The sequence below is a fragment of the Pseudorasbora parva genome, chromosome 25 (genome assembly GCF_024679245.1).
Source record: "Pseudorasbora parva isolate DD20220531a chromosome 25, ASM2467924v1, whole genome shotgun sequence".
Taxonomy (NCBI): domain Eukaryota; kingdom Metazoa; phylum Chordata; class Actinopteri; order Cypriniformes; family Gobionidae; genus Pseudorasbora; species Pseudorasbora parva.
The window spans coordinates 20,056,667-20,080,998 of record NC_090196.1 but is presented as its reverse complement, the minus strand read 5'-3'; the positions used below and the strand labels follow the sequence as shown (position 1 = coordinate 20,080,998).

At 36.4% G+C, this 24,332-nt stretch overlaps 2 protein-coding genes across 2 annotated transcripts; both read right to left on the bottom strand.

Annotated features, from left to right (window-relative positions):
* Window positions 1-1,558: 1,558 nt before the first annotated feature.
* LOC137064939 (carboxypeptidase A1-like) lies at window positions 1,559-8,033 on the bottom strand. The gene is made up of 11 exons (XM_067436496.1): window positions 7,969-8,033; window positions 7,673-7,751; window positions 5,841-5,975; window positions 5,605-5,703; window positions 5,363-5,464; window positions 4,686-4,784; window positions 4,482-4,592; window positions 3,942-4,032; window positions 3,240-3,439; window positions 1,895-1,979; window positions 1,559-1,818 (listed from the first exon to the last, which is right to left on the bottom strand). The coding sequence occupies exons 1-11, from the start codon at window positions 8,031-8,033 to the stop codon at window positions 1,631-1,633; spliced, it is 1,254 nt and encodes a 417-aa protein (XP_067292597.1). The 3' UTR covers window positions 1,559-1,630.
* Window positions 8,034-12,834: 4,801 nt separating this feature from the next.
* Window positions 12,835-19,360, bottom strand: LOC137064938 (carboxypeptidase A1-like). Its single transcript, XM_067436495.1, has 11 exons — window positions 19,256-19,360; window positions 19,020-19,104; window positions 18,772-18,906; window positions 18,288-18,386; window positions 18,078-18,179; window positions 16,399-16,497; window positions 16,180-16,290; window positions 15,971-16,061; window positions 15,486-15,685; window positions 13,654-13,738; window positions 12,835-13,577 (listed from the first exon to the last, which is right to left on the bottom strand). The coding sequence occupies exons 1-11, from the start codon at window positions 19,318-19,320 to the stop codon at window positions 13,390-13,392; spliced, it is 1,260 nt and encodes a 419-aa protein (XP_067292596.1). The 5' UTR covers window positions 19,321-19,360; the 3' UTR covers window positions 12,835-13,389.
* Between the last annotated feature and the right edge of the window lie 4,972 nt (window positions 19,361-24,332).

Sequence of the window (24,332 nt, the reverse complement as noted above, 5' to 3'; positions counted from 1 at the left end):
TCCTTTGAAAGAAGGACGCATTCGAGGGTCGCATTTGGAGTGTCCTACTCACTTTTTTGAAATGAGACGGCCTTATGACGTATGTAGCCTTCAAATGAGACCTCCGGAGGACGCAGCCTTCTGAAATGAGACACAGCTAATGTCAAGTTCATTGTCATATTTAGACACCTGTCATGCCGGAGGCATTCCCAATTGTGCCATTAAAGGGGACGCAGCGTTTTATTCCCTCTCAAAAGTGAACATAGGATTTAACCTGAACGTTTAGATATCAAAAAAGTCACAATCATTCTAGCTTTCAACATCAGGTAAAAGGAAACAAGGAAAGAGTTAAACCAATATTCATTCACTCAAATATAGTCTGATTAAATATTCCACATACATTTTCTATACTGACAGATTCATAAATCTGAAAACGTATCTGACTGGGCCCCTGTTAAAAGTAAACTTCAGACGCCTATGTTTCAAACGTACTGATCATTTGGATCAAAGTAAAGATCAGCAGAAGGGCTCAATACCAATTTTTCTCTTATATCATTAGTGTTTAGGAATCAAAACATCTGTCCTGCTCCTCTGCATGTCTGTCATGAACACCAGCTGGAGTGCCCTTGATATCCACCAGAGGACACTCCTCCCTAGTCCAGTGCCAAAATCCTTATTAACTGCATTTCCCAGAACTCTCTGTTGCTTAATGTCTTGTTAACCTAGCCTATATAAACTCTGTTTACCAGCAGCCATATCACCCTGTAGCCCAAGACTGGTTTCCCACTGAAGCTAGGTGGATGCTGCACATTGGTGGTGGTTGAGGAGATTCCCCCCTTCTATGTAAAGCGCTTTGAGTGCCTTGAAAAGCGCTATATAAATCGAACACATTATTATTATTATTATTATTATTATTATTATTATTATTATTATTATTATTATTATTATTATTATTGTTATTCTGTGCTTTGTTGTCAAACTGAAGTTCCAAACTCTATTCTTGTTCCCTGTGTTTTTTTATTGTTTTAACTCTTGTCTGGTTATTTGGATTACCCTGCCTGCCTGTGTTTCCAGTCTTTTTTGGATTGTTTAGCTGTGTGTTTGACCCTCTGCCTGTTACATGGATTATGATTCTGGATTACTCTAAGAAAGACAGTGTTTGGATCCTCAGCCTTTGCGTCTCCGAGCAGTTTGTGAAAGAATTGTTATTCTGATTAATGGGTTTCTCATCATGCGGGAGGTGTCATATGCATCACAATATTATAATGTACAGTATGGAAAAATGGATATTAATTTTGTGATTTGCTAAAGATTACGTTTAACAGTGTTATTAAACTGTTAATGTTTTTTTAGATAAACTTTAAGTGAGTGTTAGATGGCAAATATAATCTAAATGTTAAAATAGAGGAAATCAGCACGAACAGTTAAATATCTAATATTAACCAATACTGATAAATAAATAAAAATCTGTAATAAGTGGCTGATAAATGGCATGGATATATTAGTGTCCAGAAACTTTTTTGGGGAGAAATAACATTTTTTATATTTGATAATGTATATCAAAGCAACATACATAAGATGGTGATTCTCTGTTGTTTTTATTAACACTCTTTTATTCACTTCAAAACATGAAAGAAATATTGTTGTATGTTTAATAAGGGTTATTCTTGGTGTGCTCCATGATGGCCATCAGGGCCAGCCAGGTCTCCTCAGCAGTTGGGACGATCTGATTGGCTGGCAGAATGAAACCATAGCGGCCGGTGTCTCTCAGCTCAAAGGTGTAGGAGTACTTGATGCCCTGATTGTAAGTCCAGTCAATAGTACCTCCACTGGCTTGGTCTGAGAACAAAACAGAGATTGTTAGCAGGGTAACCGTCATGCAAAACTAATATTAAGTGAATCTTATTAAACTTACAGATGGTTGTAATGATGCTTCCATATCTGTAGCTAGTGTTATACAACGACTGCAGTGAAGAGATGGCCTTTCTGGCGAGCTCATGCTGAAGAGACCATACAGAATTAATTTTAAATGTTGTTAAAGGGGGGGTGAAATGCTGTTTCATGCATACTGAGCTTTTTACACCTTTAAAGACTTGGATTCCCATCCTAAACATAGACAAAGTTTCAAAAACTAATGTTGGACGTTTGATGGAGTATTTCTGTGTTAAAAATACTCCTTCCGGTTTCTCACAAGTTTCGGCGAGTTTTTTTCGAGTATGGGTCTACTTGACGTTAAATAGAGCGGAAGGTCCTTGTATGGGCCGTACGGGCTCTTCTCCCGGAAGGGTGCGCGCGCGTGACTAGAGGGAGAGAGAGGAAATGCACGCTGTAAACAGTCTCTCAGGTGCAGATCCAGTCGTCCGTGAACACTTATGTCGCGCCGCGCTCCACTTTATTCCTATGGGTGACGTCGAGCGACTTCAACGCTTCAGCACAGCATTCCGGGAAGGCAGCGCTGCATTTGAACCGATTTGAACGCAGAAATGACGGGAAGCTTCAAGGCATCGCTTCAGTCGCGTCGCAAAGTGGATTTCCACGGTCACTGCTGTCACAGGACTTCACCAAATCATACCAAAGAAGTGTGTTTTTGACAGAGCGGTCCTGCTTTGGAAGATGCCGGTGAGTAAATCAACTTCAAATGTCTCTGCTATTGGCTACCGTCGCATGAGTAAACATCAGTAAACGATACGATCGCGTGCTTCGTCATTCAAATGCGCTAACGGTTACTCCATTGTTGTTCTGTATAACGTTACACTATTCTGACTCTGACGTGCAAAACCGTTTTGCTTCCGGCCCTCTAAGGTCTAGTCACATACAATAGTCCATAAACCGAATCATGTCCTCATAAACTGCACACAAAGGCCCCTAAATACAGTACATACCACAGAGACGGACATCCTGATGTTGCCGTTTCTCCTGTTCAATTTATTTCTGCCTCAGATTTGATTGTGGATCATTATCTGTATTAGCTGAGATAGATGGGTTTCTCCACGCTTGAGGACGTCACCGCTTTGCGCGCTTGTCATTCTTTAGCTCCGCCCACACGATACGCCTCCAGGCTTTTTCGGTTTTTTCCGGAAAGACTCGGTACAGCCCATATTTCTTTTATAAATATGATAAAACTAAAGACTTTTCGGAGATATGAAGGATGCAATACTACTCTATAGGTACTCAAGATTGACATGAGATTGACTGAAACTGAGTGTTTCACCCCCCCCTTTAAATATATTTAGAATAGTATTCAGTTTCCACATGCATACCAGTTCAGCCTTGTCCTTGGCAGGAGTGCTTGTGTATCCGTATGGATACAGGAGCATCTGGGAATAGCTGTGGATGGACACAAAGGCCTTGATTTTGCCGTGAGATTTCACAAAGTCCACAATGGCCTTGACCTCTGGCTCAGAATGAGCACTGGGTCCACGATAGGTCTCAGTGCATGGGTTATTGCTGGATCCACCACCTATAGATGTAATCAGAGAATTGCAAGAAGGTATTACATATTTAAAGTTTCAAGTAACACTATTCAATTGTTCCATTCTATTCTATTCTATTCTATTCAAGACATTCTACTTGAAGTAACTTTGCAGTCAGCTACACCAACCACCAGTCATTAGAATTAGTAGACTGTGTTTAATATGATAACTGATCAAATAAGTTTATTTTAATGGTCCCCCAAAAGACATTCTATATTGAGTATAAGTAACTTTGTAACTTATTCTACAACCCCTAACCAAACAGTCTACTAATGAGAGTTAGTTGGCATGTAGTTGCAGATTTACTTATAGTTAGTAAAATGTCTAAAGTGGACTGGCGAAATAAAGTGTAGCCAAGTTACATTTTATGTTGGTCTGTCTCGGTTGTCTACCAGCACTTCAATGTCAACCCCAGTCAATGTCAAAATAATTGAGATGGTCAATCAAATCAAAGAAGGCAGTACAACTGCAATGAAAAAAGCATCTCACCTCCAAAACCAGCATCCCAGTTTCTGTTGGGATCAACTCCAACACAGCTGGAGCCAGGGTTCGGCTTTCTGGTTTTACGCCACATGCGGTCCTTTAACAACCAACCAACAAACCAACCAATTGGATTCCACAAGAAATAGGGCACATTTCATTAAAATAGACAGTAAAATAAAACTTTAGGATGACCAATTCAACATCCAAAAGTTTTCTTTTATTGACTATTAGGCTACAAACCTTCGACCAGGGGGTCCAACCCTGCTCCTGGAGGGCTACAGTCCTACAGATTTCAGTTCCAACCCTCCTCCAACACACCTATCTGTAATTATCAAGCAGCCCTGAACACCATGATTAGCTGGTTCAGGTGTGTTTCATTCAGATTGGAGCTAAAATCTGCAGGGTAGTAGCCAGGGACACCCCTGCCCTAGACCACTTGGGCTGTTCCCTAAGATGTGCTCTCTTCTGTTGGGTTCTATTTTCATTAAAATATAAAAATCTATAAAACTTAATGTGCATGTAATATCTTCCAGGCATCAAACTCACTCTGCTGTGGGTGTATGCGAAACCATCAGGGTTGGTGACGATCTCCAAGAAGATGTCATAGTTGTTAAGGATGTCGGTGAGGACGGGGTCACGACCGTAGTCGGTCACGATCTACTCAACAAAAAATGCATTGGTATAAATCTTTGATTCAGTTATGTTGTATTAAATTTGGCATTCATCTGGTATTTTGGAATTTCAAATGACCTTTTTGGCAAACCAGATTCCGCTGGCCTGAGTGACCCATTCTCTGGAGTGGATGCCAGTGTCGATCCAGAGACCTGGACGGTTCGCTCCAGTGCTGAACTGAATGAACAGAAATTAGTATTGAAATATTAATTTATTGCTTATAATAAAAAATATACCTTATCAAGATACTGGAAATTGTAAAGCACACATTTTTTTCTCTAAGCAGTATGGCATCTTGATACCACCTTATTAGCATCTAGCTACAATTATTATACTAAAAATCATTATTAGCTTACTGAATTTGTAGCATAATCATGGCTTGGGTGCAATATTCACTAATAAATGACAAACGATGCATCCTTTATGGACTCTCCTCAGATTTGGTATTTTCCAAAGATACTATTATCCGCATATTATATGTTTTGGGACACTAATCTGGCATATAGATGTATGCAAATTGGGATTTCATAACTTATTTCCATCTAACGTTTCCTAATAGTAAAATAAGCATAAAGAACATCATAATAATAATAATTAATAGTAATTAGTTACATTTATATAAAGCTTTTAGGCACTCAAAGCGCTTTACATATAGAAGGGGGGAATCTCCTCAACCACCACCGATGTTCAGCATCCACCTGGATGATGTGATGGCAACATCTTAAGACTGTTATTGTTTGTGAGTCGGGACCTACCTTCAGGACGTTCAAGGGGCGCCTCTCATAGCTCTGACCAATCACAATTTTGCTGACCAGATTACTGTTTTCTGCCACAAGCATGTCCATGAAAGAGTAAATCTGCAAACAGTATGGTTGTATGTAAAATTAGGTTCTGTAGGCTTAAACACAAAAAAATGTTATTTAAGTCATAAACACATTTGATAATTTAAAGAACAATAAAATATAATATAGAATTAAATTTAAATTGCACCACTCACAGAGTTCAGGTCATGGTAGGTGGTATAGATAAAATCATCTGTACTTCTCGACAAGGAGCGATGTTTCACCATCTCACGTTCTTCATCATCCAGCAATTCCTTATGTTACAGAAAGCCATCAAACAAGTAAGGATTTTCAGCTCCGGAAACAATTATTTTGTGTTATATAGAAGTAAATATAAAATAGATTTTTTTTTTTTTTTTTTTTTTTGAACACATCTTTAAAATAGTCCCACCTGAACATTCTCAATCATGACAGTATACTGGATCTGATTGTACGCCAGGAACGCTCTGACAGCTTGGAGACTGTGAAAGGGGACACGGACATCCACAGGCAGGGACTCATGAACGGGCTCCATCCAGAAGTCCAGCTGAACACAGAGGAAAATGTAGAGTAATACTTTATATTACATTATGATATGAGTAGAATATAACCTATGTATATAAAGGTTTAAATATGGAAATGTTTCTTACACAAACATGCCACTTTGCTTTAGAAGGCCATTATTAACCCCCTGGAACTGTGTGGTATGATGGATATATGCACTTTAATAGGCTTAATAAACAAGACAACAATTGACTGCCATTATAAAAATTGGATTAGCCAGGACTTTATATAACTCCGATTTTATTAATCTTAAATAAAAGAATGTCATAATATAGTAAATCATGCGCTAATTTCCATTGTTGGGTGAACTACCCCTTTAAAACCTGATGCATGGACCCATTACACATGAGTTTATTGAGAACTGCTTGCATTTCTTAAAACATAACTGATTGTGTTTACTTGAATCATCACCAAGACTAAGATGTAATAAGACTAATGCTGTAATAATTTAGCTACATTTCCCTGAAGTCAAAATCACAATCAGACCCTTCCTCAATATCAAATATGGAATGTTATTATTTTAAATATTACTTATTATTGATCGATAATATTTAAATAAACAATATCAGTCGTTTTAAAATTATACGTTATACTATAAATATTATATAATTATAAAATTATAAATTAAATTTAAAATAGGAAAAATACTCAAGCAAACAGTTCAGTCAAAAGTACAAAAGCAGCACTAGTTATAGTAGCCTACAGGATTTCAGTTCCCCTAAATAAAAATATAACGTTTTTTTATTGATTTGATCAAATTGATTTGCTCTGGAAGTAATAGATGAATAAGACCAAATATTGTCCATTTGATATAGCCAAATAAAATATACTTCCTGCATGTTTAATCACTATCTACATAAGAGCCAGCTGCAAATTCCCAAAGGATTGGTTGAGATAAAGCTGTTCTCACATGAGCGCTGAACAGCCACTGACATTCTGGAGCTTAAAAATGTCTAAAACAAATTGTCAAATATGTGCTGTTCATATAAAAGTTGCATATTTGAGGTCTAAATAACTATATTCTCACCTAAAAAAACCTCTTAAAACTAAATTCAGTGACACAACAACAGTATATTTGTAAAAAGGTTTGTACTTTTGACTGGTCCCCCCACCCCTAACAAATCTGAAACAATCAAATAATCTATGGTCTGCACCAGTGTTGCCACAGTTACGTACTTTGAAAAAGTAATCTGATTATTGATTAATTATTACACCTTCAAAAAGTTACTTTACAGATTACTTGATTTTAAAAGTAACTAAGTAAGATTACAAGTTACTTTATTGGTTACATTCAGCAGTTGCCGGCAACACCCCTGCCGCTTCAACATAGAAATGGCAACCGTTTTCACCAACACTCACTTTATTCGAAGTGCATTTTTAACTGTAACGCCAACAATCTCTGAGACATTTCAAGTTGAAATTAAAAAATATTTCCTGAAAAAATACTCTCCCCGAGACGCAAGAAGAAAGCACTTTTTTTCTTCTTTTTTTTTTACTAAGGAAAATGACTAAATAGTAACTCACAGTGACTTAATATGGATATGGTGTGTTTAATATGGATAAATTATTATAATCTGATTACTGGTTTGGAAATAGTAACACGTTAGATTACTCGTTACTGGAAAAAAGTAGTCAGATTAGAGCAACGCGTTGGGATCACTGGTCTTCACAAAAACTTACCCCAGCTGTCTGTTCAGGGAGTTCCTTCAGGAGAGAGATCTGCTCTGCATCTTTTGCAGTGATCCGGAGAACCTGGTCTCTGTACAAAAAGTAATAAAATTTCTTTAGCTTCAATATTAAGGATAAAAGGTATAGTTATTAAATAAAACAAAAACTGTCACATCAAAGTCACAGTTTGTTTCTCTACAGTTCAGTTGTAAGTATATGGACAAAATGCTCGCATGTTTATTTATTAACTGGACATTTAAAATAAGTAAGGGATAGGCTACTTGGAGACACAAGATTTGTGAACTCACCCCTCAAAAGTCTCTTTTCCAAACACGGCCACAAAAAGAGCAGTTAGAACCAGTAACCCCTTCATCTTGCTGCTTGAAGTAGAGTTTCTCAAACCAAGTGCCTCTTTTATATAGGCCTACTATTCATGGTGATGATGACTGGAGTTGAGAAGTTAACGGGGTCAGGGTTCAGACAAACCTGCTGCTTTGGTTCTCACAATCTTATAAAACACTGATGATGGAGTTTAAGGGATGAGAACATTGCATCTGTTTTCTCGCCTGTTTCTAGATAGAGCAACAATTGACAAGAACACAAGTTGCTGTACTTATTTCAAGCCCATGATTCACCTCACATTTATGCAAACCTACTCATTTGTTTTATGTAATGTTTTTGACATTGCGTATTCTGCAAATATTGCTGTAAGGTGCCGAAATAACGAGAGTGATCATATTGGAAGCATGAGTCAGAATGGGTTTGAAATTATAAACAAATCAGTAAGGTTTTTTGTGGCAAGGCCAGTGAAAATGTTGACAAGGTGAACAGAAAGAAAAAGTCTAGTTGACAATAAAGTTTTTTTTTTTTTTTTTTTACTTTTTTTTGCTGTACTGAAGAGATTAATAAATCTGAAAACTTCTCTAATTGGGCATATTAAAAATAAGCTTCAGTCACCTGTTTCAAACTTACTGATCCTTTGGGGTTATGTAAAGAGCTTGCTGCCCACATTTTTGGGCACATTTTCATTTCATGGACCGCTTATAGAATCTGTGAAAATGTAAATAATTGTAACTAAATAAGAGAGATCTTTCAAAATGCATGTTTTTTAATTTTTTTATTCAGTACTGTCCAAAAATAATAATAAAAAATATATATAATTTTATATACATTTCATATAAATATATATATTTTTTGTTTTTGTTTTTTTGTTCTTGAGTCCCTTGTTTGTCTTGAGCAGTTAAACTGACCAATATTCTTCTGAAAAATCGCCCAGGTCCTGCAAACTCTTCAAGTTTTCAGCATCTTTTGCATATTTGAACTTTAAAGGGGCTTGACTGATTGAGGGACTCAAAAACAACTATTGGGGATGGGGGTAAAAACTTTTGAACAGGATGAAGAGGTTCAAAAAAAAATGTTTTTGTTTAAATGTAATTTTTTTCATTTAGTACTGCCCTTCAGAAGCAACAGAAGATAATAAAATGCTCCTGGAAGACAAATTAAGTACAATTTACCTTGATCTTCAAATCTTAAAGGGGTGATGAATTGAGAAATCAACTTTCCCTTGAGCTTTTGATATATAAAAGGTCATGGTAATATCCTCTAAGTTTCAGAGCTGAAAACATCCTTGTTAGTCAAAGAAAAGCTTTTATAGACACCAGGCTCAGCAAACGGTCCTGTGCTTCATACTGACGTCACTGCACGACGAAACACCCCCTATACAGCTCGTCTAATCCAGTAGCCTTGCCCACCGACTCATGGAGGGCTCGTGCTAGCTGGTCAACAGCAATAAACATGCAGAGGAAGATTAAGATATTGCGCTATTCCTGGGTGTAGAAAAACCCAGTCGCTGCATAAGCTTTCTTCGGATCCTAATATTAGGAATGAGTGGTTGAACTTTATTTTTAATGAAGTTCCAGCTCATATTCACTCCAGGCATATTCACTTCATTTCACTGCGGAATCGTTTGGAAACAAATCTCCGGTCCGGATCCGAAGGAAATGGTGCAACACACCGATGTGAGTAAAACGTGTTTTTATATGTGATAGTAATGCATTGTTATAGATCGTTTTGCTTATGTGTACGTGTCTAACAGAAACATACCTTTAGTTAGGGTTGCCACCTTCAATACAAAAAAATAAGGGACACCTGACACCTTGGGGCCACGATGACCACAGTCCCGATGGTGTGCCAGTGCAGTGGTCGTATATCATAACTTAAAACATGTTTTCATAATTTGTATATATATTAAGATTGATACCAATGGACATTATAATAGGATATCTGCTATTGAAATCAGTGTGAACAGATGCACTCAGTATAATACACAGCTATGACAATGAAAAACAAACTCAGCTGCTGTAACCTAGAGGGGAGTTGGATAAGAAATTGCAAATTAACTCGAGTAATTTTATAGTGTTGTGAACAAAGATTTTGACTAAAATATTTGTCATTGTTTGCAATAACACCATCCAAACAGTGAAACCACACCTAAATAACTGTAAATGATATAATATCTACAATAATTTCTTATTTTAATAAAACACTTAACAACATTTTTATTTTTGGTAATCTAAGTAAATTATGTATTCCGTTTTTATATAGTCTATTGTTAATTCTATAGTATTGGATGATGCAATTATTTAAATTTGTTAAAGGGGGGGTGAAACACTCAGTTTCAGTCAGTGTCATGTCAATCTTGAGTACCTATAGAGTAGCATTGCATCCTGCATATCTCCGAAAAGTCTTTATTTTTTTAATAATTATATAAGAAAGATGCGCTGTTCCGAGTCTTTCCGAAAAAAGCCGAGCGGGTGGGGGCGTGTCGTGTGAGCGGAGCTAAATAATGACGTGTGCAGCAGCGCGCTGTGTGTTGAGTCGAGTGCGTCATCCCTAACAGCGGGAAAAAAACTTTATTCAAAATAAAAATATGGCTTTTAATCAGATACAGCCATACATCTATGATCCGGAATCAGACCCAGAGGCTGCAGTTGAACAGGAGCAGCAGCAAAAACGACTAGAGCAGGACGTCTGTATGTGGTAAGTTACAAGTTATACACTAACTATATAATATGCTTAGCGGCTTGTGTTATTTACATATTTATACTTGAATTATATCGTCGTATTTTTGTCTTTGAAGGTGTACATGTGGGAAGTGCAGTTGTGCACGTGTGTTTGTGTGTTTACGCGTGGTTTGTGTAGACAGTAAGCGGACTAAAAAAAACACAGACATTTGAAGCAGTCTCACTCACCCTTCTAACGTTGGGACTGCTCCATCCTTCAGCATTAGGCGATTGGGAAAATCCGGGGTCGAGCTGGGCCTTGTTTATGAAACAGTCGGCACCGAAATGCAGCGAACAGATATAAACATTCGCGCAACTCAGTTGCTGATCCGGAAAAGCAAATTACATCCACTGTTGCCTTAACGCGGGGTTTTGGGGAATCTGTGCAGGACTGTCTTGGTCTGGCAACCAAAAACGCACTTTTTTTGGTGACATTGTTATGTGCTATGTGTAATTGTCACCTGTCCAGCATCCTACAAGCCAGCGCTTTGATGGGCGTAGGCTGTTGCTTTCGCTCTCTCCCTCGCTCTCTCTCTCACGCGCTTCCGGTAGAATTGTCCGTAAGGCCCATACAAGGAAATTCCGCCCCCATTAACGTCAAAGGGGACGCATGATCTCAAAAAACTTGCCGAAACTTATGACTAACCGGAAGTAGTATTTTTGACAAAGAAATACTCCCATCAAACGTCCACCTTAACTTTTGAAACTTTGTCTATGTTTAGTATGGGATTCCAAGTCTTTAACAGTGTAAAAAGATCAGTATGCATGAAACAGCATTTCACCCCCCCTTTAAGCATAACAAATAGTTGTTTATTTTATTCCTAAAAGGTCCTATTTTGATTATATATATATATATATATATATATATATATATATATATATATATATATATATATATATATATATATAATCTCTATCTATCTTATCTCTTATTAAAGTAATGTTTGTGTCTGACTGTACAACTTAACCTTAATCAACAAATCATACCATAACGTCATTAATGTAGCCTACATTATTAACATTATTTCTTAATAGGCAGCATATGAAGTCTAACGTTATCAATCAAAAAATTATTTTGATATAGGGTATTTGGACCTGCCTCCGCCATCGTTTCAAATGGATTCTGCCCATATAGAAAAGAACCGGTGAGGCAGCAGAATAGGACGTGCCTTCACACAATGCGGGTGGACCCAGGGGCATGGGACTGGGGGGATTAAGGGTAGTGAGTAACCAGGGCCCGAGGCAGGGAAGTCCGTTTTCTATACATACACATACATGGTACGGGGGCCCAGCAAGATGGTTTGTACCCAGGGCCCAAAATTTGGTGCTACACCACTGGGTGGACCTATGTAAAATACGGGACAAATCGCAATACGATTCCGTATTTCACGGCCGGGACGGGTGGCAACCCTACCTTTAGTACGCTGGACTCAGACATGTATGGCCCATCGCTCGCAAAGCCCGGCAGGCTGATGAATCTCATTATATTCCGCTCTTGATCTGCTATTCTCTCTCTCAAATTGACATCTGAAGGGCGGCGTGCACGCGGTCACGTGTATGTGTGTGCGCACTGTTCGCGCTTATATCGTCCGATCTTGCGGACTATGTGTAATATAAAAAAAAAAATAGTCCAATCAATCACGGGTGGATGAAAAAGAAATAAATCAATGTGTTTGTTTGATAAAGGCGTTTTCGAGCCCTGTGATCGAGAAAATCATTCCGGTTGCCGCTTCTCCCTCACTCTCTCCTCTCTCATGTGAACTGACAGGGGAGCTTAAGCTCATTAAATATGCAAATCTTATCCAATCCTAGCCGTGGGCATTTACTTCCAAGTCTCCAGTGCCCACCAAAACCCAGCGTTTAGGAGAGAGCCTCAAAACCAGTATAGAAAATTTACAGCCTATAAGTAACAAAATAAGACAATAAGTAACAGCCTATTACTTATTAGTTATGATGTATTTGAATCTAATAACCACACGAACATCATTAGTTGACCTCAGACAAAAAATTTAAAAAACAGTTCATGACACCTTTAATGCTTCGTGGTTCAAATCAAAGAGGTCATCATACAGTACAAATATCCTTTCAGTTTTCATTGTAACCAAGCCTAGATAATGACTTATTGAGGAATGTGCCTATCTATAGATAGATGAAAGACTGCATCTGCAGAAGAAAATCGATGCCAAATTAATGCCTTCATCATTGCATCTTTAGCCCCGCCCCCTGGTGTGTAAGTGAGATGACGAGGAGAGGAGCTATACAAGATGGACAACAAATAACGTTTTGACAGTTATGCGACATCCTGTAAGTAACTGTGTTAATTCTAATGCCTGATCTGTGACCAATGATTTCTGATATGTAATGATTCATGTACAGCCAGATGTGTCATTCTAAACAGTCAACTTCACATTGTTTCTCAGTGTAGGATGAAAATAATGTTTAAATTATATATAGAAATCAATCTTAGCCAATCAAAGCATTGGATGTTTATATTGACGTCTCACAGCAGACACGACACAAATCTCAATGCCTTTTATTTCTAAAGTCAAAATATTTTTGATGTAGAAATCATTATAAGTGCACGCCAGGAAACATTATAAAACAATAAAACAGTGCAGTTCATCACACTGTTTTATTCATTTCGACACATAGAGAAGTAATGTGTGTTTAATATGGGTTATTTTTGGTGTGCTCCATGATGGCCATCAGGGCCAGCCAGGTCTCCTCAGCAGTTGGGACGATCTGATTGGCTGGCAGGATGAAACCATAGCGGCCGGTGTCTCTCAGCTCAAAGGTGTAGGAGTACTTGATGCCCTGATTGTAAGTCCAGTCAATAGTACCTCCACTGGCTTGGTCTGAGAACAAAACAGAGATTGTTAGCAGGGTAACCGTCATGCAAAACTAATATTAAGTGAATCTTATTAAACTTACAGATGGTTGTAATGATGCTTCCAAATTTGTAGCTAGTGTTATACAACGACTGCAGTGCATGTATGGCTTTTCTGGCGAGCTTATGCTGAGGAGAAAATACATCATTAATTTTACATTTTTGTTAAATATAGATTAAAGGTGGGGTAAGTGATATCTGGTAACCGTTGTTGATATTTCAAATCACCAAAACAAACTCGCCCCTATCCCAAAAAGGGTCTCGGCCACACATACGTAACCCAGGCAACGACTATGGCAGAATCTGAGTGTAACTAATCCAGGTCGAATATTCAATGAAAAAGTCATCCCTTCCATCACAAAAACACAAACCGTTCTCATGAACAACTCGATAGAACACGGGCATGACAGTCCAACTAACGACATATTACAATTATGACAAGTTTAGAGTTATAGCGATCACAAAAACACAAACCGTTCTCATGAACAACTCGACAGAACACGGGCATGAGAGTCCAACTAATGAACATATTACAATTATGACAAGATTAGAGTTATATCAATCACAAAACACAAACCGTTCTCATGAACAACTCGATAACGTTAGTACACAAGCTTGATAGTCCAGCTATCAACTTATTACAATTATGACTGGATGGGTTATATAGATTTATTACACGGCTCTGTGAAATACTTGATTCTGATTGGTCAATCGCGCATTCCAGCGGTATGTTATTTCCAGATAACACCCGCTCATACGGGTACTACGAGTCATCTTGAGTACTACTTCTATGCTTAACGCTGGCGCCATCTTGTGGCTTAAACAGCCGTGGGTTACAATGGAAGACTTCAAGGCAGGTTTCCTTTATAACGTTTTTAATATAGATATTTTTCTTACACAAACGCATCGATTCGAATCAGAAGGCTCTATTAACCCATCGGAGTCATGTGGAGCACGTTATTTGACGGACAGCTGCATTTTTTATGGACTTCAAACACCACTACAACAACTGCTTGGATTAACGTTAGCCTGGACTTTTTAATATAACTCCGATTGTATTTGTCTGAAAGAAGAATGTCATATACACCTATGATAACTTAAGGGTGAGTAAATCATAGGCTTGGTTTCATTTTTTGGGTGAACTAACCCTTTCAGCATTCATTTTCAACATTTAGCAAGGGCATATGGCAAATCTTCAGCAATAGATAAAGGCTTAAAGCAGGTTGGAACTGTTTTTCCTCGTGGAAGCTTTGCGATTAAAATATTTAATCTCAAGACAATATTTTGTGTCTAATAATTATTTATTTGAGACTAGTAGCCGTGTAATAAGCGGGATAATGTACACCCAGCCGGTTGTTATCGCAGAATAAACCCCTTCAGAGTGATTTAAGTCCTGATCACTCTGTATGGGTTTATTCTGCGATAACATTATCCCTTACGTAAAGAGAAAACAAACATATATTAGGAGTATAGTATCTTACCTGTCGGACACATTTTGTGAGCTGACGCTTGAAACCTTGAAACAGTGAGGGGTTTTAGATGCACCATATGGTGTGGAAATGAACGGATCTTTATCATCGCTGAAGTGAACCACAATACGATCGCAAATAGACAAACAAGCGAACATCAAACTAGAGCATATTCAAGCAAAAGCCAGCATATATTAGTTCTTTCTTGGCTAATGTCCGTCCTGTGTGACTCAGTGTGTTTTGAATAATGACGTGCACTGAGCCCCTCTTCTCTCTTCTCACCATAGACACGCCCCTTACCTGCTGATTGGCTACAAGTTTGTTATTCCACTCGGCCCGAGTCCTTTTTCTAAAACAGTTATTTTCTATAACACTTACCCCACCTTTAATATGTTTCATTTGCATACCAGTTCAGGCCTGTCCTTGGCAGGAGTCCTTGTGTATCCGTATGGATACAGGAGCATCTGGGAATAGCTGTGGATGGACACAAAGGCCTTGAGGTTGCCGTGAGATTTCACAAAGTCCACAATGGCCTTGACCTCTGGCTCAGAATGAGCACTGGGTCCATGATAGGTCTGAGAGCATGGGTTATTGCTGGATCCAGGACCTATTGATGAAAAACAGAATTGCAAGAAAGTATGACATACTATTTAAATCTTGACCACCCCTTAAAAGTTACAAACAACACTTTATTTTAGTTGTCCACTTTAGACATTCTACTAAACTTCTGCAAAACTACTTATAGTTAGTAGAATGTCTAAAGTGGACTGTTGAAACTGTAACCAAATTACATTTTAGGTTTGTCTGCCTCAGTGTTCTCCTAGTCCAACCACTCATTAATGGCAAAATAAAAAAGGCAGGCAGACCTCCCACCCGACCTGAAGAATCTCACCTCCAAAATTAGCGTCCCAGTTTCTGTTGGGATCAACTCCAACACAGCTGGAGCCAGGGTTCGGCTTTCTGGTTTTACGCCACATGCGGTCCTTAAACAAACAGTTTCGGAGTTGAAAATCAGTAAATTGGGATTTTTTTGACAAAATATAGTTGTTCTGAATTGAATGTGCATGTAAAGTCTTCCAGGCATTAGACTGTAAAACTCACACTGCTGTGGGTGTATGCAAAACCATCAGGGTTGGTGACGATCTCCAAGAAGATGTCATAGTTGTTAAGGATGTCGGTGAGGACGGGGTCACGTCTGTAGTCGGTCACGATCTACACAAGACAAAACACATGGGTTTATGTGCATAAGTCAATTCCTGTTCCATTAAAACTTTTTTTAAACATGTTTGTATTTGCTAACTCAAGAATAAATAGCTTTACCTTCTTGGCAAACCAGATTCCGCTGGCCTGAGTGACCCATTCTCTGGAGTGGATGCCAGTGTCGATCCAGATACCTGGACGGTTCGCTCCAGTGCTGAACTGAATGAGAGGACATCAGATAACAATGAAAAACAGAGTAATTATATTGCACATACTGCATTTAAATAAACACTGGGAAAGTAAGAGATTCAACATCTATTTTGAAGTTGAATAATGCAAAAGTTTTGATGTTAAAATACTGCAGAGACATTAGGGGAAACTTTCTGAATTGTAAACTGTGTGCTTTAGGAGCGCTATGAAAGTTCCTTTGTTTAGAGCGACACATTGAATTCTACACAACGCTGACTCAGCCAATGGCGTGAGTTGTGGGCGGGGGCTATTTGTGCGTTCATGTCATGACTTGTAACTGCATCAAAATCATTTAGGCCAGGGGTGTTCAGTTTAGTTTAGGCTGCAGAGTTCAGCTTCAACCCTAATTAAACACAACTCAACCACCTAATCAAAAATTTCTTGGCAGGTGTTTTGAGGCAAGTTGGAGCTAAACTCCAGGACAGAATTTGGTCACCCCTGGGTAACACATATTTGTTGGTCCCTTTTGAACATTCTGTTGACTATAAGTATCTTCGCAACCACATGTCAACTAACTCTCATTAATATAAGTAGACTGTCTCCTTAATATCTACTAATGTCACCAGTCCTTCGGTTCAAATACTGGTCCTACTACTCAATGCGCTCTGAGTGGGATTCAAACTGCGGTATCCTGCATGGGAGGCGGATGCTCATTAACGATTACAGCTATATCAAGTGAATCTATTTAGAATTAATTATAACAAGTTATCATTAATTATTCAAATTCCCATTTGCTACAGTAAATAATGAATAGCTTCCAATTACATCTTTAACAGTACAATTAGATTATTGCACTTATTACTCTCTTTAAAAAGTATTACTAATTAATTTCTAAATCGCATCAACCTCGGCCAGTTGAACTAAGACATGAATGTGCTCTTTTAATTCTTTCAAATAAATTACAATAAAAAGACATAAATTATTTATGAACTGGCCATAGTATTTACAGGGAAAAGGTTAAATAACATAAAACATACATTTTAACATTAGACATTACATTTTTATGGTAAATCTTGTATTTTAATAGAATTATTCTATAGCATTTAAAGCGTTAGTTCACCCAAAAATGAAATTGATGTCATTAATGACTCATCCTAATGTCGTTCATCACCGTAAGACCTCCGTTCATCTTCGGAACACAGTTCAAGATATTTTATATTTAGACAATGCTGAATAAAGTTGTAGTTTTTGTTATTTTTGGATCAAAATGTATTTTCGATGCTTGAAGAGATTCTAATTAACTAACTGATGTCACATATGGACTACTATGATGATGTTTTTATTCCATTTCTGGACATGGACAGTATAGTGTGCATACACTTGGATACGCTCTCGGACTAATATAAAATATCTTAAACTGTGTTCCGAAGATGAACACAGAATGACATAAATTTCATTTTTGGGTGAACTAATCCTTTAATGCACTTACATCAGAAGCAACTGTAATTACAGTAAAATTCAAGAGAAAAGTAATTAAGTTACAGTAATTAATTGCTCAGTAATGCATTTTAAACAACACTGCACAAATATAACTATTTATCATGGCCTACCTTCAGGACGTTCAAGGGGCGCCTCTCATAGCTCTGACCAATCACAATTTTGCTGACCAGATTACTGTTTTCTTTCACAAGCATGTCCATGAAAGAGTAAATCTGCATGGTAAAGATTAAATGATTGTAGACTTTGTGTGTAAAATGGTTTAAAAGACATAACAGGTAATGACATTCTGAAAATCATGAAACGCATTAAAACACACTCACAGCGTTCAGGTTATGGTAGGCGGAGTAGACAAAATCATCGGTACTTTTTGGCAAGGCGCGATATTTCGCCATCTCACGTCCCTCATCATCCAGCAAATCCTTATGGTGCAAGAAGAATTGTGTCAACAAGAAAAAAACTTCAGGTTTACATTTTATGATTACATATAGAATATGAATATTAAATATGACTAAAAAGTTATTTTTGTATTAACTCAGAGCTTGAGGGAACTGCAGGGGGATTAAGATTTGGTGAGAAGCAAATACCGGTAATAATGTGACAAACATAAGATAAAGTGGATGTGTTGTAAAATTATTAAAATCTCATTTATGGACTTATAAAATATTTTAAGTTTTGGAACCCCTGTCTAACCAATGAATGTTTGTTGTATTATTGTTTATCGCCTATAAAAGCTATCATAATAAAGAAGTTTAATCATTTTAAAGTAAGTTATATTAGGGTTTTTTTCTCCGGTAATAGTCCCACCTGAACATTCTCAATCATGACATCATACTCGATCTCATTGTACGCCAGGAACGCTCTGACAAGTTGGAGACTGTGAAAGGGGACACGGACATCCACAGGCAGGGACTCATGAACGGGCTCCATCCAGAAGTCCAGCTGAATGCAGAAGGAAACAAGGAAATCTGACTTTTACACTTTCCTAGTTTAAATACCAAATGCATATGAGAAACATAAAAAATGCAGATCTCTGGTCTTGATGTGAGACTTACTCCAAGACGAGGGGCATGTTCAGAAAGTTCCTTCAGGAGAGAGATTTGTGCCTCATCTTCTGCGTTGATCCGAAGAACCTTGTGTCTGACATCATCAACAACATATGTTTTTCATTATATGAAGATATATTGGTATAAAAGCACTGAAAGTTTTTCAAAAAAACTTTTTTTTTTTTTTTAAATACAGATACAGATTTGCTTTAAATAGTTAACAGTAATGCACCAAAGTGACTTACTGCTCAAAAGTCTTTTTGGCAAAAACAGCCACAAACAAAGAAGCTAAAAATAGTAATCTGTCCATCTTCTTACAGAAAGTATAGCTATCAACATTAAAAATCACACTTTATATTCTGTCACTGTAGCTTTGACCACATTGACCCTCCTCCTTATAACACTCCACATAAGCCACAGCTTCCTGCTGAGACTCTTAAAGAGATAGTTCACCCAAAAATGTAAATTCTTCCATTATTTATTCACCCTCAAGTTGTTCCAAAATTGTATAAATGTCTTTCTTCTGCTGAACACAAAAGAAGATAGTTTGAAGAATATAGGTAACTAAACAGTTGAGGGGTCCCATTTCCATATGGATAAATAAATAAATAAATACAATAAAAAGTCAATGTGGCCCTTTAACTGTTTGGTTACCAACATTCAGATTGAGATCTAGTGACTGTGGAGTGGAGGTGCTTTCAGTTTACTTAACTCATTGTCCATGCTCAAGAAACCTGGATGTAATAACCTGTAAAAACCTGGAAACTGATAGAGTATACAATAATCTTAGACTTTACTAAGAGTAAAAAAAAAAATCCATAAACACACTCCTAAACCTTGTGGAAAGCCTTCTCAGAAGAGTTGAAGCTGTTATAGCTGCATGCAACGGGTGGGCCCACTCCATATTAACTCCTACGGATTAAGATTGGGATGCCATTAAAGTTCCTGTGCATGTAAAGGCTAACGTCCCAAAATTTTTGGCAATATAGTCTATATCCAGTTTCAGCCCTGTAGTGCCCGGACACGTTTCAAGACACACAAACCAGGCTACACATCTGAGCCTGTGAAAGTTAACCATATATGGTTAAGAGCAGATCTTATTAGAGTCATGCTTTTGTTTGATGCATTACAAGTATACTTGAGTTACATAATTAGATTTTTTTTTTTAAATAACTCATAAATTAACACATTACATTTAAATTTACAACAAAATATCTGAGTTTCTTTTTTAAATCAGTAATAGGTTTTTTTTTCTTCATTTATTCACTGACACCTCTTCTGTCCCCACATTAAGTTGAAATCAGGAGTAAGTAAAGAGGTGTTGAATGTGAACAGGATGGGTATTGTAGTTTTAGTGAACAGGCATTTACTCAAAGTATTACTTAACATTAAAACAAACAAATAAAAAAAATATTAAGCAAAGCTGCAATGATTAACTATATTAAATTACACAATTATACTTTTTGTATTTAATCTCACTGCATGTCTTTGTTATACTGACCTTTAATTGCCCATTTGAACCATATATGCAAAAATTAATTTTATTAATTTTATAAAACCTTTTTTATTGCTGAACGATACTGAACTTTTTTCTCCTGCATCCTATTCTTCTTCAATCCAGAATGGCTGGACTGCTGAAAAGATTTGTTCACATTTTTCACCTCTGTAGAGGTGTGAATTTGCATTTCTTTCAGCCTGAGGCTTAATCATTTTAACTTTTGGTGTGAAAGGGCCTTTATAGTTGCAAAAAATAAAACCTTTTTGTTGTTACCCTTATTAAAAATCAAACAAATAAGTCAAAAAGTAATGCAAAATTAATGTTATGCATTACTTTCAATAAAAAGACAATTAGTTATTTTTTTATGGGGAGTAACACAATATTGTTATATGATTACTTTTCAAAGTAAATTTCCTCAACACTGGTAATAGCTATTTGATGTATATAACATGGATTTGTAAATGTACAATATTTAATAGCAATAACTTAACTAAAAACACAAGATATGATTATTTATTGATATTAATTTTAAACACACACACACACACATACACACACAAATACCTGTCCAGTTACCAACATTCTTCAAAATATATATTTAGTTAAACGGAATACATTATCAAATCCACATTGAGTTGTGCTATATTGATCTTGTAATATTTAATGCAGATTAATATTGTCTTTAACTGTGAATGCAATGCAATTAAGAAAAATAACATTTAAATGATCATTGTTGCTTTAACATGTATCTAATCATTTCTGTAATACATTTTAATTTTAATTTAGCAAATTATAAAACATTAATAATGATATATGTTTCAATTAAAAGTGTAGGAAATAGCAAATGTTAATTATATTACATATTTATTTGAATTATCATTTTGCTCCAAACGTAGAAAATGTAAATACAGAAATACATTTTGCATATTACATTTCAAATGTTATATTTGAATATTGCTACCCATATGCTTCCATAGAGTAGAACTAGCTATAGTAAACCTTTATTTACTGTGGCCTTGTATTTGAGGTGGAAATTGGAATGGAAGCCTGCTGCTGTGGTTCCCACAATATTATACACATAATAATGCTGAAGTTTGACAAATAAAAGTAATGCAGCTGTTGCAACATAAGCTGTATTGACTAGTTAATTTTATCATTATGCCTCAGCTGGTATTGCCTGAAATCAGAGACCAAATCAAAGAGTCATGAGTCCATTGGGGCAAGTCCTTTTTTTATATAATAATAAATGAATATATGAAAAATGTAATATATTTTATATGTATTTAAGAAATATTATTATTATAACTAATTAGATGAGACAGGAAACAAAACATTATTTACCAATATAATATTCTATGAATATAGAATATTATGGGGTAAAATTGTTATTTGAATGAAGCAGAAGGAAAGAACAGTGACAATGACATTTATACAAATCTCATTTTGTTAGTTTTTTGATATTATACATTTTGATTATATTATATAATTATGATTATATAAAAATCTATAAACATAAAAAAACAATATATACATACCATTTTACCATCTCAATTTTTGTTATATTATTGGGGGGAAAGTATATGTTTGAATGTAGCAGATGGAGTTACATTTATACCAAAGCTGTTATCAGATATTACTTATCAAGATGACCAAACCATGGTAGTCATTTACTTCTTCTGGAGATTTCTCATCTGCATACGGGTAGTCATATCCTGACAGGAGAGGCACACCTAAACAGGATATTGCTTTGTGGAATAGAAGAGCAGGAAACACTACAAGGATTCTGACCTTGTATTGACAGTGCTCAGACAGGCCGCTTGCTGCTTTGGTTCTCACAATCTTGTGTAACGCTGGAGTATGATAGATGAGAACAGTGCAGCTGCGTATATCTTCATTTTTAAGGACTACTGTGTAATAGTCAGTGCATAGACTTCTCATGAAAAGCATGATTGATTGCAGAATTTAAATACACTATTCACTTCAGTTTGCTTAAAGAATTTGCTTTTGTCTATGTGAGGATTTATAGTGCATTTTATAGTGCATGGTGGCTGCTCATTGGTTGAAGATCTGTCTGCAAAAACATAAACCTTCATCTCTGTAAATGTACTGAAAGACACCTTTGTAATCTTGTCGGTGAAACAGAACTAAATAAAGAAATGATTGTGTATTATCGAGTGAGTGAGTAATGATTACACCCAAGATAAGACACTAAACACCCAGTTTCTGAATTCAGCAAGGACATTAGTGAGTCATTCAGTGAAGCAGTTGCCTGTGCTTCACGTCCAAAAAATGAGAGAAGCAAGGAATTCAAGTAGGCTTAGTGAAGACAAGTCAGCACAAATCTTTAATAAACCCCTAAAAAAGAGGCAGAGAAGCAATATTTAGGATGTCAGAATTTAAAACCTTGCAGCTTACATCCCCACACCCCTTTTAAAACCAACACCAACACAGAATAAGCCACAGCTTCCGCTGTGAGGCCAGTTCATCAGTTTCTGTTCCCTGCCCTCATGCACTTACAATTTGCTTGTTATATTGAATAAGTAAAGGGCTTTATTTATTTCAAACAAATTAATAGTAAAAACAAGCCCACACTGTAAAACTGAAAAAGTTGGCAAAACTCAAAACTATTTAAGCCAATCGGTTACATCAATTTTTTTATGTTAAGAAATGTAATTTTTAAGTATTTTGTGTTCATACATTTTGATTGATCCTAACTTCAAATATTTGAGTAAAATAATTCATACATTTAAATTAAAATGATCAACTTGTCTAAAATGTAAAACATCCTAAATGTTTTAGTAGTGGAAACTGGCTAGCTTTAACAAGCTAATTCAATAAATGCTACCTTGATAATTGTAACAATGCTTTAATAGCATTAGCATAGCACTTGCTGAATGAGTACAGTGATATAATACATTTAACATACTATATCTTTTCTCAAACTGCTCATGCTCCACTCATCGGCATCATGAACTCTCAACATAAGAGATACTCTTCTAAACTAGCATAACAAAACATTAAACAATTAATTTTAGCATTTACTCTTAGTGTCATGGGAAAGCATGCTGGGAATTTGAAATCCCAGCCTAGTTTCAGTTAAATTTAAGTCTAACTTAAAAGAACATGTTCATAAAACTCGAAACAATTCAGATGACTTAAAATATTTGAGTTTTGTGAACTCAAAAGAAAATGAAAGTTCTAAATACTTATAAAAGTCAATTTGAACTAATTTGTGTAATTTGACAGTAGGCCTATTACTGTTTTTACTGTATTTTTGATCAAATAAATGCAGCCTTTGTGAGATTAAGAGACTAATTTGATAAACAAAAGACTAAAGTGTTTTATTTTAAACAATTACATTTTATTTATAATAATTTCAAATGAATAATATCTAAAATAAATAATTGTATAAATGTACTTTAAGCAATGTATTCCGCATTACTCTAACATTAACATAGAGCTGTGTCTGAAACCTGTCTTCGGAGGACAAATTTCAAGGTAGACAATCTCCTAAAATACCTTCATTTGATTGATTTTTAAAGGAAGCATAAATCTATCCTTCAGCCTTTGATATCCCACAATCCTGTCCGTTACAATTCTAAATTGAGCTACAAAAAAAGATGGCGACCAAAAGTTGCGTTTTTGGGTCAGTTTGTGTAAATGTAGCCAAAATTTTGACCAAAATTTTCCACTTCTGATGTCATTTCCAGAGAGAAATGACTAATGTTTCCTAATTATTTGTTTAGTTCTAACCAAAGCTCTCTCTATTTTACTGTAGAACATTGTTACGCTGTCTTAATTATTTGGTCAGGTGCCTTCATGCA

Bases quoted from the DNA above. Each gene is read 5' to 3' on its own strand.
- LOC137064939 (XM_067436496.1), bottom strand. From the start codon at position 8,033: ATGAAGGGGTTACTGGTTCTAACTGCTCTTTTTGTGGCCGTGTTTGGA. The intron at 4,785-5,362 runs GTAGGTCCCGAC...CTGTTCATTCAG, and splicing joins GCCCCTTGAACGTCCTGAAG to TTCAGCACTGGAGCGAACCG. The intron at 4,593-4,685 runs GTCATTTGAAAT...TTTGTTGAGTAG, and splicing joins GAATCTGGTTTGCCAAAAAG to ATCGTGACCGACTACGGTCG.
- LOC137064938 (XM_067436495.1), bottom strand. From the start codon at position 19,320: ATGGACAGATTACTATTTTTAGCTTCTTTGTTTGTGGCTGTTTTTGCC. The intron at 19,105-19,255 runs GTAAGTCACTTT...TGATGATGTCAG, and splicing joins GCCAAAAAGACTTTTGAGCA to ACACAAGGTTCTTCGGATCA. The intron at 16,291-16,398 runs GTAAAGCTATTT...TGTCTTGTGTAG, and splicing joins GAATCTGGTTTGCCAAGAAG to ATCGTGACCGACTACAGACG.